At 40.0% G+C, this 15574-nt stretch overlaps 1 protein-coding gene across 1 annotated transcript; it reads right to left on the reverse strand.

Moving 5' to 3' along the window:
* Positions 1–13497: 13497 nt before the first annotated feature.
* Positions 13498–14469, reverse strand: LOC113563755. Its single transcript, XM_026976108.1, is given in 2 exon segments — positions 13498–13664; positions 14343–14469. Coding segments are annotated over 2 exon segments (294 nt in total).
* Positions 14470–15574: the final 1105 nt, after the last annotated feature.

Consider the following 15574-nt stretch of genomic DNA (forward strand, 5'->3'; position numbering starts at 1 on the left):
TTCTTCCAAAGACTGAATTATAATTGTGTATTGTGTGTAAATAAAACTAGTTGCAGAATTAAAAGTACTACTCTATACGTACAAACAAACGCTCCCATATAAATATTTTAGTTTTCAGAGGTATTAAAATGAGAACGCAGTTTTTAACCAAACCGAAAACCAAATGAAGTAACCCAAGTCCAAGGAAAATGGCAACCATGAAATGAAATCATGTACAGGTGAAAGGGAGCTGCTCCTTTAAGTTGTGGCAGAAGATTTGTAAAATAAAGCTGTACAACTACCCCGAAAAAACAATAGACGTAAACTAAACTCATACTAAAACTGAACTAAGCTTTGGTCGACAGAAAACAAACGAAACAAAGGCAAAATTAAATTAAACTGTTAATTGTAAGCATGCAGGTACTTTGTTATGTAACTAAATAAATATTTATATAGCTATTAAAATTAAATGCGTACATAAGCCCACACAAAATAAAAAACAATAATTTCCTCTATATAGCTATACAAATTTCCAGCTGCGAGAATAGTTAAAAATTCCATTAGGAGTTAAGCGGGGCAATTGAAATGCGCATTGAAAACATAACAGATATTCATTACTTTTAGTTTTTGTATCCACTTGTTTTTTTTCGTTCCGAATAATAACTACTTACAAACAATTGCCCAAAATTGTAACTAAAATGGAAATGATACCCGAGAAAAACAGGTTGGGAAATTAAGCAATGGAACAGCTCATTAAAGTGGAACAGCACGAAAATGGCAAACAATTTACGGCGCTTATTAAAATACTTGTAAATTATATAAACATATTTAGCGGCAGTGAAAACCAAAGCGGAAAGCAAACTATAACGAAAAATGGAAACCATTTACAGCCCGATTGAGAATGTATAAGTTTATAGCTTCTGTATGCATATACATACATCTAAAATAAAATCTATATATTAATGTAATGGTGTAAACTTAGAATAATTAGCAAAATAATACAACAAATATATATATAAATAATATATAGAGTGCTGCATAACTGGCAAAACAAAAGGATACTACTAAAACCAAATCTCATGAAATCTATTGCGTTAGAAAATGTGTAACGATTGTGCGAAAGGGAATTAGCATTAACAAATTCGGACTAATCGAAGTATAGAAAAGCCAGAAACACATAAAATTAAAAAGCCCATGGGAGAAGAGAAGCAAAATTAGTTTAATGGTTTATAACCAAAATGTGCAGCAAAACAACTGGCAGGCACTAAGATGAAATAAAAATTTAAATAATAATAAAGTTGCAAAAATTATAAAAATTACGACTGAGGTGTTTTAATACGAAACGCAGCTAAACAGGTAAGAGTTATTCGTTAGAATTCATGTGGCACTTGATAAAAATACATTTCCATTTTGAACTAGTTTTTGTATTTCAAATTCGCTTTCTTACGGATCCCAATGACAATCATTTAAATTGCCAAGCCGAGCCATAGTGTTAAGTAATGGAGGCATGTGAGCTTTAAGTTGCCATTGAAGCGTTAAGCATCTGCACACACGAGCGCCAACACTCGCTTATTGAGATACAGATAGTTCCCACATCTTTATGCGAAACAAATATGGCTCTGGCGCTCACACAGATACTGGGTCCACACATCTACAGCGCTTAACCAAATATTCGCAGCGCTGCATCCGCAAGGATAAAGGAAAAATACAGACTGCGGGGGGATAGTTGGGTGGGTGCAGACTGAAGTACAATAATGGTTCCATTGATAGCAAAATAGAATGCGCAGAGGAGCTCGCTGGAGATAAGTTTCCTTAACGAAAGCGAAAACGAGATGGATAAGAACGCAAAATCCATTGAAAATAGATTTATTATGTAAATTTGGCGGGCGTAAGTGAGTTCGCCATTTCTCCATCAGTGTCTTTAATTTTCAAAATAGAAAGAAAACCGCACTCTTCCTCGAAGCACATACATATACGCCTAACGTTATAATTGAATCAAAACAATTTGAAACTAGCTTAGCTTTTGCCTTCTCTCCTTTTTTGGCTGATTTGTCTGATTTTGATTACCCCTGACAAAATCCAATTGAAAGTCGCAAAGCAATGGTGCGAAAAGGCGAGTCATGGCATTTAATCCCCTTGGAAAAAGTTTCATTTTCGTAATTCAGCTTTTGAGATACTTTATGCACACATTGGTCGTACGTGTTGTTCCTCGTCCGTTTCACTTAAAATCAGAAACCAAGATGGTGGGCGTTAGTCAAGCTGTGTTTAATTTATTAGCCCAGCACGGCAAAATTAAATAATAAAAGTCCTCCAAGTGGCTCCCCTCATCGTGTTTCCCTCTGTGTGTGAGTGAAAATTATCACTTTTAATGCTGCCAAAAAGGTCACAAGCCAGGGGCGTGGCGCCTCCTTCGACCCTTTGATGGGCGTGAGGCCAAAAGCAAATGGCTGGCGAGCTGAACGTCCTGAACGTCCTGCCGTTACCCGAAGTCCTGACAAGTTGATAATTTATGTTGCGAAATCTGCTGGAAATTGCCTTATACGCTAATAAAAGTATTTCCAAAGGGGTAGCAAACAACTTAATTCAAGGTGATCCAGATTTGCACGGAAACTACAGAGCACTTTTGGTTGATGATAAGTGTTTTCTTATAATAAAATTTCAAGTTCACTAGATGTAATAACATTCCATTTTAATATTTATAAGAAGTGCAAGGAATAACGGCATGTTGATTAGCCCAAATCCATTAAAATAATGACTACAACCCAAAACAAAAAGGAAGTTAAATTCGCCAACCCGGAGCTTGTATCCCCTTGCAGTATTTATAAAGCAAATAAGGCCGAATAAGGGCACTTTATGGTCAAGATGGTCATATTTTTCAATTCAGTTTTCCACTGACTTTAATCAAATTAATACCGAAGCTTTATGTTGCCGGAGGAGTAGTTTATGCCAAACATATTATTATGATAAAAAATGAAGTACATTTTTTGTTTTATTATTTCCATGTCAGCTATATGATATAGTGGTCTGTTACGACTTATATAATTAGTGCCTGAAACACACAGAACACTTTTGGAAACGTGCCATGCAGAGGCATAAGCCTGATATATATATGAATAGGAATGATATATAAAACCCGTATATATATGTACAGACTAGTATTGCAGACTATGTATCTGACTAGTCGGTTTCGGAAGATATCCCCATTACTCGAGACGCGAACTTATCGTCAAATTGTAATTCTCTCTTTCCAGACTACCATTCTGATCTTCAGGCTGGGCAAATCTATGGTGGGACTTTTGGAAGCTTAACTGTTTCCAGTTTTATAGCACTTCACGTTAATCCCAACCAAAATTGAGTTCGGGATTGCTCAACAGAAATTGGTCGACGAACAAAAAATTCGCACAATTTGCGGAAAGTTCGTTAATGTTTTTTCCAGAAGCCGTTGGAAAAGTTTAAACGAAATCGAAGAAAAGTGGCTGAGCAAAAAATGTTTTATACACTATAGCAGTTTTTCGTTGGGTAAACTTTATTTGGATGGCAATTAGTTTGTATTATTTTTCAGTTTACCTTGCCATTTATATTTGTTCTTGTTGTCCCAGTGCCATAGTTGCATTTTTCAACTTTTAAAATATTTATATAGTGTGTTTTTGCAGCTTTTGCATGCTACACTCGCTCTTTTTTTTTTGGTAACCAGGTGAAAACAGGATTCACTACTATACGCTTTTTGAATGCCACAGAAAGTTTTATTAGTTGCTTGACCAATACCTTTCTTTTTGCTTCCCGCGTTTGGTTTCCTTACAATTCCCGTGGCACAAAAACCAGAAATAACAAAGTTTGCCCATTGTCTTTTTGTCGTTGCTGAGTAAAAACTTTGCACTCTCATTCAGCAGCCAGATAAACTCAAATCCAATTGGCAACAGCTATGAATAACATTTCATTTAGACCTTGAAACCGTTCAAAACCGTCAAAACCGCTCATTGTTTCCTCAAAATCTAATTAGATACACTACAAGTGCGTTTACAAAGTCTCTTTTAATCACTGAGGATGGCAATAATGGCACTGCTGTATTTTCGATCCGCCTTATTCGATACAATCCCCAACTAACCCAAATTTCGCACATATATGGAAACCATAATCTATCCATTCAGCCAAATCAAATCGAATCCCAAATGCAGCAAAGGGGAAAGGAGGAGTTCTTACCTCTGATGCAGCGCACTCTGAATACCGAGAGGGGAGCATGAAGACGGGGTCAGTCCCCAATCCATCTACATCACTATCCCTCAAACCCGACCCTCCTCATCGCCTCCATCGAGGGTCACACTCGATGGCTGTCAATGATAGCTTCGTTCCGAGCAGGGGGGGGGGGGGGGGGGGAGTCGGAGGCACCAACTGCCCGACAAGTGTCGTATGTCGTACTGTCTAATGTTAAGCTACTTTTCATGTATGCCCCAACATCCAATCCCTTTCCTTTAGTTGTGGCAACTTCGAACTTGCGCACGAACGCACACAGAAGCAAATCAAATGGATTGGCCGAGGGTTCGACCACAGGATACCTCGTTTTGGAGAGCCATACCCTAAGCCAGTACTTCAGCAACAATTAATGACGTTAATACCTAACACCTTAGGAAATATTGATCAATAAAAAATATACAATCAAAAATTAAACGCTTGACAACCGTTTTGCATACACTTTTCGTGTTCTACGCACAAATCGCAACAATTCAGAACGAACTAATAGGTGTTGGTTCTTCTTTATCACTTCGCCTAGAAGGTATTATAGCAAACGCAAGGCACATACTAAATAATGTGGAAAGGGAAACTCATCTCCCATCTGAGGTCTCCTGGCTCTCAACGCCAGTTAAGCATCGCAATTATTCATGTTTATGATGCGATGACACTGCCAACTGTTCGCCTTTCTTCAGAAATCGGGCTCCCCTTTACTTTTCACTTTAAAATAAGTCAGTAACTGAAAGGGGGTACGGCAAAAATTAGCAAGTTGAGTCACGAGCATGGCATCAAACTGGTTAGGATTAAAAAATTATATATTATCGAATGGATCGTCATTGACTAAAGCTGTACGTATTGCCTAGCATACTGTTTAGACCCGAATTCGAAGGTCCTTAGGACTTCTAATTAATAACAAACTCCGTTAGCAGTGCACACTGTGCGCACAAGTTTGCACCCAACCATATATGTATCTGCAGTCCGCTTAATACCGATAAGCACTGGTTAAGACTCATAGACAATAAGCAGATATAATATAAAAGGTCGAGTTACAGTCATGCTTATCTTTGAGTTAGAAGTATGCATTTTATTCACTGGGTTATTCACTGCACTTCATTCCCACTGGATAATTTAACAATTCGAGCGACAGTGTATGGGCAAAACATGGCTTAAGATAGGTAGACACCACATTTGACCACCCCATCTCCGCCCACTTTGTACTTCACCCCCAGCATACTGTTCTAAACTTAATCGTGTGTTCTGCATAAGATTATGAACACGAAACTAAACCGGTAACAAGAAACTTCAATTAGAGGTAAACATTTTGATTAACACTGGAAATGCGACGGCAGTGGATAAGTTTATCTGACCAAGTGCAGTCTAAGTTGGCAATCGCTTCCAGCTTGACGACAATACAGCACAAAAATTGCTTTTAGCCAAACGCAGCGTAACTTTGCTCAATCAATTTATTGGGGCAAGTTACAAAAAAAAATAAGCGGAGAAAAAATTGCACGTTTAATGGAAAAAGTTTTTGGCGCCAAGAAAAATGCCGCTAATTTGATTGTCATTAGACAGCGAAGGCGAGAAACAAATTCATCCATCCTTCTGCATGCCCATAATGCGTACACTTAAAATATGCATACAAATGTTAAAATGTTAAAAACCATAAATGATAAAATCTCCTATAAAAACATTATCCCTATAGGCATCCGTTCAACTACTTTGGCCAGATTAGTTTGGACTATTAGGAAATGTTTTATACAACGGGCTTAGAACTAAAGCATTTTAAATTTGAGTGCTATTATGTTTGTATGTATCCCCAGATGGGCTAAGAAAGGTAATGCATATAATTGAATTTTTACACAACTAAAGAAGAGGCCTATTCGCCAAATGCCTTTGTTGCTAGAAAAGGCGCCGTCGAAAAGATGGTGATGAAGACAGCGGAGAATGCCGGCGAAATTAAAGTGAAATTGAAAAAGTTTTATGAGCTTTTCCTCCATGCACCGGGCCCACAAAAAGAGCAGTCGGCTGGCTGGAAAAGAAAGCAAAATATTACACAGCCACCGACGACGCGTAAAGAAGACAAAAGGCCAAAACGAGAGGGAGTGCTTTGAGACGGGAGTGGGAGCGAGAGGCTGAAACGCTTTGCCACCGCTAAATTGCCTTCCGCTTCGGAGTCGGGGGGCATAACTTTGTGCAGCAGGTTGCTTAGGTAACAGTTTTATGTAGTTATCCCTCCGAGAGCCAATAGAAAAACGATGTCGGCCTACGTCCTCCCATCCCGCACATCCCGGTAATTGCATAATAATTGCAGTGGCAGCTCCACCAACAGCAATCCACACTCTGACAGCTCTGAATCATCCGAAGGCGGTGGCCACGCCCGCTTAAACTAATTTTCCCATAGAATTACTTTGGATGAGTTTGGTAATTAATGGCAGCGGCTACGGTGAGCAAGTCACCACACAGAGAGAAACATTACGGGACCCTACCAAATATTTCAAATGGCTCATAAACATACTTTTAATCTATGTCATTTTAACCTACTTAAGTTACAATCAATTCATTTCGCAAGGGGTTACATTTACAAAAGGGATTCTTTTATTACTATATCACACATATTTTTGGCAGCTTAAAGTCCTGGGTTTCGGAAGATATTGGCATAGAAACTTTGTCAATAATTCATAATATATATCCAAAAGAAAGAATAGAGAACAATATAGTTGAATAGTCGAAAAATGAAAAAAACAGATACCATTGCTCAGTCAGTGGAGGTGCGAATGGAATATCGATGGAAACTGCGGAAAAAAAATATTATTAAAAAATATATATATGTTTTCCAAAAGTGTGGGCGTTGCAGTATTTAGCCGTTTGTGGGCGCGGCGACGTCATTTAAGAAACTAGCACTGCGTCCATATCTCTGGAATCTGCATGCCTTGTTTCAACTTTCTAGCTTTTATAGTTCCTGGTATCTCGACGTTCATACGGACGGACGGACGGACAAACGGACATGGTCAGATCGGCTATTGATCCTGAACGAATCTAGTATACCCTTTTACTCTACGAGTAACGGGTGTAGTAATGTCTGAACCCAATGCTAGCTACCTTATAGTCAGTCAATAGCATGAAATTACCTTACATACAACATGCAAATCAGGCTCTTCAACGAAGCTCAAAGTATTCAATCCATGTTGAACATGTTTCGGTAAGGCAGTTAAATTTGGAATCTTCATGAATGAATTTTTAAAGAGTTGTAACAAAGTAGGGTCCACATGAAATCTAATTTAAAGAACAGACAATTTTTTCAACTTCACCTTTGAAAGGCTTAAAGTGACAATAAAAAAGTAACCCGTTTAAAGGGGATTGTAAAACTTCGTTTGGTTATTTCACTAACAACATCTGGCTTAAGCTTCAAAAGGATATAAACCTCCGTCTTGCCGCTTCGAGGTGGACCACACGGCGTATGAGCAACATGCAGATGCAATCCGCATTCAAAGTTGCAGAGCTGAGAGTCTTAAGAAAACAGCACCCAAGGACACTAGAATGTCCATTCAGTTGAACTGCAGGAGGTCCTTGGCAGCTGCTGCTATTAGCACGTGGCCAGGAGTTGCTACAAAGGGATTTGACACATCCCGATAGACATGGAATTCACATTTAATCTGGAGCTACTAAATGGATTCCAGTTGGCTGGCAAAGCAAAATCCAGTCAAAGAAGGGGTGTCACCCTTTAAAATTGACTTTTCGTCGAGGCTTTTTGGCCTTCGTGTGCCAGTTTCATTTTAAAATATAAATACTGCAGTATTTGGCTTTCTTAAAAGACGGCTTAAGTACTAGATATATTTCACACAAGGCAATATACGTCAGAAACTAGTTTCCCAAGTTATTTTACTTCAAATGCAGTTATTAGCTTAATTTAAATACATGTTTCTCAATGATGATCAGAATTAATTTGTAATAACAATTTTATTTTGGAATTTTGTTAAACACACAAAGTAATCCCGATATATGCAAACATATAAATACCATGTATATATTTTTTGGTTTCCCATTCACTTTTTTCTACGCCTTTGTTTACCATTTAATTATGTGTTTTATCTTAGTTTTTCATTAGGCTTACAGTTGACTGCACAATTGGAATTAGATTCCAGCTTCTGAAAAATATTTACGCTGCAGTGTTTGTTCAGTGTTAATTTAATACAATCAATTATGTGGGCTTAACAAATAGTTTTTTAACGACTTTATTCGACTCTCTATACGGGTGTGCAATGCAAACAATGCAATTATTTGGCTGATGTAGCTGATTTAAGGTGATATGTATAATATATTACCTCATGGTAATATATAAACACACAAGAAAAAACTTACACTAAGATGTTTGCTACTATTGTCCGAAGCACGATTTTTAAAATGAAGCGCACTAAGCTCACTGCACTTTTCAATAAACAATTAACGGAAAACGGGAAATCATTAAAACAACAATTAATTTTCATTGACTCTGGTATCCATTATTGCGGTCATAGCCGCAGCTCCCAGTTGGCTCATAATCGGGAGCACCTCCCACCCAATAAAACTGGAGCCGTAATGCCAACGAGTGCGATGTGGGTGCAATTTGTGCATTGTTATGTTTCTGGGAATATCTGTTGTGCACACACACTCGCGCCTGCCAATTGTTATTATTTTTCTGTCAATTTTTGCATTTTACAGAAATGTTATAATCCCAGCCCCGCGAGCAAACATATCGATCGAGCGCAGTTTTAATTAATGCAAAAGCAGTAGCAACCATTTTTAATGTGACATTTGAACATGTTTGCGGCGGGAATCGAAATACAGAGAGATTCCATTTAATGACTTTGGCTATGGCTATGCCGTTTTCAGTTTAGTCGTCTTTAAGGATTGGCATCGCAAAACTGAGTGAATTTTACGAGTCCAATTTGTTTTGCCTCTTTTGCATTAATTTTAATGCATCGCCTGACTAAATATTTATGCAATACACAACGCCCCATTGCACATTTTGGTTGCAGAGCATCCGGGATAAAGGGTTGTCCGGGTTATTTCATTGGCTGCGCTCGCCGGATCGTTTGGGCTGATGGCCTTTTGGTTATATTTATGAAATGGCCCCGAAAGGCAGAAAGCGTTTAATGTCAAAGCGGTTCAAAGCGACTTTTAAATGAACTTTGGGGGAATGCCCGACGATATTGAATTTCTTTTTTCCCGCTTGCAATTGTGACACCGTTTTCGAAAAGCTTAGCTTTACGTACCACGGTCAAATACTAGAACACAAGAATAAATATCCCGAAAAATTATCCTTCGTGCTCACGAAATATGCCCATAATTGTATACCCTGCCTCGCGACCAGCAAATTTTCGAGCTAGTCCTCCATTATTGAGTGGGGTTTGCCTTTACATATTTCAAGTTAATGCTATTAAATGGTAAAACGCACACGTTCCACGCATTCGGGGCAAATGGGCCGTTGACCCCGGCCCAGGTAAATATAAATAGTGAGGGAGTGGCGAAAATCCGACTGAACAGGTGCATTTCCCCCTTCGTGCGCATTCAGCTGTGCGAAACTGTGCCGTTAAAAATTTGTTTTGGCTTACATTATTTATGCCTTTGGTAAATGAGTCCAGCCTCCATTTGGGGTGCCCATTCAGTGGGGGATTTCGACACGGCGAAAGGTTGCAATTGGAGTTGCTTAGTTGTTAATGGAACCAAACCAAATCATGTTCCACTCGCACACACGAATTTATAATTTGAAATTATTATACGGTTTCATGGCTTATTTCGGTTTGTTAAGTTTACAGGCCTCAGGCAAGTTTAAACATAAAGATGGTTTCCAGTTTCATGGCTGCACATTATTGTGATACATTTTCCCCAAAACAAAACAGTAGCAGATATTCAAATTTTATGGCAAGTATTAAATTGGTTCGAACCACGACGTTAATTTGAGATTGAAATTGAGTGAAATTAAAATATAATCTGAATGCACTAAATATTCATTGAATAAGGGCTCCTTATGCCCTTACTTAAAAATGTAGTCTAGTTACCCTTCTGCAATCGTCAAACAAATACAATTACGGCGCTGAAATTGGAAATTGCAAAACGAAGGAAAATGGAACAACAACAAATAACTGTTGAATAATAAAGTGTATAAATGGGAAATTCGCTGCCAAACAATAAAATTGCTCTAGCAACAAAACAAACACAGCAGGGACAAAAATGTTATTAACACAAATAGAAAATAAACAAAAACTGGGGGGCGACTGGGAAAGCGACATTTTGGATTCCGCGCGCTTGTTTTGTGTTTATTTTTGTGTGTGCAACAACCGGGCGAAAAATAAGCAACAAAAAAGAAATTTGCATAATGAGGCTATTATAATTTCAATTAAATTTCTCTATGCCCGGATTTTTTCGGCTCTATCCCCTATGAGCCAACCCGGTGGATGACTAACGACCACGGAACTACAACAAAGGCCCAAAATGGGCTTAGGCAGCCTCGAACCCGTGGGCGAAACAGCGATGTCAACAACAAACAGCAATCGCTTTAATTACATTATAAATTATGCAAACAAAGTATGTGCTAAAAAAATGTTGCAAACGTGTGTTAGATGTGGAATTATAACAAATTGGGTCGAACGCAGCTTCTGGAAAAATAAGTCAGAGTAATATTTGATCATGGATAAATTTGTAATGCGAACGTAAATTTACATGAGAATGTATAATACAAACGTTAGGATTACACTAAAAAACAATGAACAAACATATAATGTCAAACAGTTTAGAGGAAAGTTTCATATATGAACTATGCTTAGAGTAGTATCTACCTCTTAACTATTGTTACTCAAGGTTCAAGAAGTCTTCGCAAACCATTTCCGAACCAATAAGCCCTTGGGTTTGCTCAAAAGTGGCTCCCATCCCACATTTAACATAAGTTGGCAAAACAAGCATGGCAAGCCGCAACATTTGCATACCCAAATGGGCTCACAGCGGCCCATTCTTCCATGCCAAAAATAAAAAGCCCGTTGTACAGTTGGCTGCCATATTTCGAAGCCTGCCAGTGTCAATGCAGGCGAATGTCATAAATTTCGCCTGCAGACGGCCAAGATGCAGCCCCGCCCCGCCCAGCCGCCTCCGCTGCAACTGCGGCGCATAAATTTCGTTCCAATAAATTTAAATTAGCAGAATGTCAGGGGGCACGGCTCCGGAACAGTACAGCTACACGAGGCAGGGCCGCCGAGTCTGCTGCACACAGTATTTATGGCTCCGATCCGGGGAGTTCGGGGTATAGAGTGGGGCAAGCTGGGGCAAACTGGGGAAAGGACGACTAGGTGCGACATTGTAATGAGTGTGGTTCTGCGGCCAGTGTCGCCACACCTAAGCACATTAGGTTGTTGCTAATTAGCGATGTCTTCAGACGGGAAGGATTCTCGGAGGAGCTCTGCCCCAAATTAGATGATAAATCTCTGCGGGCATATCAGAATGGAGATACTTTAGGCCTCCATCTCCATCTCCAGCTCGGCTGGGTACTGATTTTTTAACTATTTTAAAGTTCAATTGCATGTAACTCTAATTATAATTAGCAATCCACTTTATTATATGACAATTCATTAAAATTCGAACGAATTTCAGGCCGCAACGAAAATTGCACAAAAAATTGCAATTAAATTTGAGCTCTTGTATTTTCTATTTTTTCATTTTGTGGCAAATGTGCCAAGCCGAAACTAATTCCACTCAGAATGACGATCAGATAACAAATGCAAATACAGCTTATTTATTCAACGAATCTGACACAAGATATTTGGCGTTTACCACAAGAACTTTAGCAGTTCTTATCACCTAAATTGAGTTCGTGAATTTTCTTATGACAGAACAAATCAAAAAGAGTTGAGATGGAGGAGCATTTTCTCATTTTCCAGACAGACAGCATTAAATATTAAGAGAGCAGCCTCGACGATGTCAGGCAAGTAATTTCTCAAATTGCAAATGACTTTGCAATTGTTTGAGGGTGTAAACTTAAAAGCGGAGGTCCTGGGAGGTGGGACACCATTTCCAAATGCATCCTGTGTCTTATTCCACACAGCAAATGGCTGGGACCCCACCAGAGTCATCAATATAAACCGACCAAAACCACAGGCAACTAATGACTAACTGCATAAGTAAAGCGGAGGAAGGCGGCGTTCGATATGATACCTTGCAATACCCTTATTGCTTGCTGAAAGTGAAAAAACTCCACAGTAAAATAAGGAGTTATGGTGAATGTTAATTTAAATCGTTTCTGTTCATTTCAGGACCCGAAGCGTTTCTTAACTAACTTAAGGCGTAAAATACATGCTCAGAAAGCCCAAATGCGGTGTTTATTGGGCTGGGGAAATAGCTGCAGTACCCCGTGCTAGGGTATAATGAACCGAACAGTTTGGAGAGTTACTCTTCTGGCCGGCCAGCAAAATAGTCCCAAATGTCCATGAGCCGAAGCCACCAGCGCAGCAGTTTATCATTGTGAGAAAGAGCCCCGGTCCAGTCCGCTCCCCATCTCCCTCCCACACGACAGCCGTCTCTTTCGGAGCTGCCGAATCAGCAGTGAAGGACAACGATGTCAGCAACAGGAACAAAGGATGACCTCCGCCGCCAGCAGTCCATAGCACACCATGGCATTCCATTTATAAACCACCAAAACGAGACGATGACGATGACGACAACGACAACGACGAGCATTGACCAGGAAGCGAGGGAGAGAGACGGAGGAAGGGGCCATGGAAAGAGACGGCCATAGGAAGTGGCAGAGGACGGCCAACTGCAAGAAAATGCCACAAAACTGTTTGGTTTTCTTGCATTTCCAGATCCCCGCCCAAAACGCCCCAGCGGCGAGCAAGGAAAACAACGCACCAAGTCTTGACAGCTGACATCTTGGGCATGGAGCAGCCGAAAAATATTCAGGGCCCATTGTTGGTCCTGCGTTCCCAGGATTCTGCAAGCGACAGCTGAAAAGTAAAAGTTCGTCATTCAATCTATGCGTGTTTTTGAGCTTAGCCACGCCAATGACAACTTTCTCTGGAAGTTGCAAGTTGGAACTTAAGATTTGCTAAAAGGTGCTATGGTAAGTAATTTACGTCTGATTGTCTTAAATACATGATTGCTGTGCCTCATGAGCTTTACAATTTAATTTACAGTTGCATTCTAATGTTTCACATTTTATATTATTGCTGATGTGCTTTACTGCCCCCATCAAACTACTTACTTTTATGTAAGTTTTTGGTTTGAAACAGCGCTTAACTGTACACTCCTTTGGATTCGATTATTCCCCTAAAATAATCCCTCGCTTGGGTTAACCTGACCCGCATTACTATAAATATGCACTCGTTTCAAGGATACCTTCACGGACCGAGAGCGACTCCAACCTGACCTATTCCAAGCCCTGACAACGAGCTGCGAAGCCAGCAAAGCGTGAAATTTCAATTTAACCCATTAATAAACCCAGCTGAAAATCTCCGGCGAATGCAATCAGGAGCACAGAGAAAAAGACACAAAAATAGACAATAGTCAAAGGCGGAGCGATCCCCCAACTATTCATATCCCACCCCCAGTTTCAGGTCCAACTCTTTGGTTAGTCATCTCTTGGAGCGGCAGCGGCCACAAAACAACTTTGGACTACATTTCACAGGAGCCTCACACACACACACACACACACACCCAGGCACACACACACACCCAGGCACACACACAGAGAAGCCCATACAAAGAGAGACAGCGGCTGCCACGCCCACAATTTAGACGATTTCACACAACAGAATCGCACGGGGGCGGGGCGATGCGGGGGTGGGGCAGCACTTCCGTTTCCGCTAGCTTGCACTGATTGTTTTATATCCTGTCAGAGGACACGCCGTTGCCGAAATTCACAAACTTGTTTTGCGCTTTCTTGGCGACTTGACTAAGAAGCGGCCGATGCACTCAGCAAATATTTGGCAAGCAATTCAATTCAATTTGAATTTATAATAAATTTGTAAATATAATAGTGGGTTGCAACAGGTTGCAACTCTTGTAGGTAAATGCATGATTTACTAAACTTTTAAGATGTAGCTGTAAGTATTGTTTTGCCTCTAAAATAATTACCTAAGTTATTTGGGGCCTAGCTCGCCCCTTCCCAACAATTCTTGCAGTGTAGTGAGATAGTGGATTGCCGGATTTCGGGTCCCTCGACTGTCGTTGCACTGCTGCGGCATTTGAATGCGGTCCTCGTCCAGTGGCGTCCTGCGAGAGAGCCCAGCATCCTTGCATATTTAATCAAAGTGAATTACAAATGCCACCAGACAATGACAGTGGCAACTTGGCAAATGACGATGGAGTCGCCGCCGTCCACGCCCCGTCCTTATCAATTTGAAAGTGTTATATATAACACCAGGACCAGCGCCAAGATAATGTTTCATTGTTCGTTGAGTAGCGCGGGGTGTTGTAGCTTGTAATTTGCGTTAGCATGATCAAAAAGCATTCAGTTAATAATAAGGCGAGCAGTCCATTATTTAGTCATTGATGGGGCCGCGCACTTGGCGCAAATGCCAGGCTCCCCTCGGAAAAGTTAATTTATTTCTTTTTCGCAGCTTCTTTCCGGCTGCCGAAAAGAATGTATCCAGAGAAAGTTAAGTTTATGGCTTGCACCTTTTCCCCGTGAACGGCAAAAGGGCCCTTAAACTTCCCTCACCTTCGCTCTTCAGGGGCTTCCCCTAGCTTAACCCAATCTCAGCCCCTGGGCGACAGTTTAATAATTACTCATTTTGCTTTTCTAACCAAAGTACTTTGCAAAAAATGGCAAAGTAAATTCAAAACGGTCTCCATTTTCCATATAAGCCCTCGCGATGTTAGCGCCAGTGACTTGTAGTTAATTTACCCTTTTCTTTTAGGGCTTGATAAGATTTTCAATTGTTTTTTGGGTTCGCCATTTTTTAAAAGTTGTATTTAATTAAAAACGATTTGACCTTTCTAAGCCGTTCTAGGAATCGCTTCATTTGTAAGAAGAAATATTATTTTTATGTTTGGTTGTTGCGCAGCCCCTAATTATTTATATTGCTACTGCCGTACCGAACTTCTGCATAATACTAACCCAAATTGTAAACGTACTGCCTACACAATGAAGGGACAAATCAAAATCAGGCGCGTGGCAAATCGAACAACTTTCCCAAAAATATGAAAACAATTTTCCCAACTCGAATTTTACATTCCCGCAGGGGCCCGCATAATTTTTGACCCACACACACTTTTCTACATTGCAAATTCGAATAGTTCGGCCCAACAAGTCAATGAAAAGTCCCTGTGGGTGCAATAAGATGGTCAGTAGGGCGTAATTGGACCCAAGGCAGCAAAGTTTCTAGCCAGACCCGAAGAAAAA

This window comes from Drosophila erecta, unplaced genomic scaffold, assembly GCF_003286155.1.
Source record: "Drosophila erecta strain 14021-0224.00,06,07 unplaced genomic scaffold, DereRS2 tig00000000-arrow-pilon, whole genome shotgun sequence".
Taxonomy (NCBI): Eukaryota; Metazoa; Arthropoda; class Insecta; order Diptera; family Drosophilidae; genus Drosophila; species Drosophila erecta.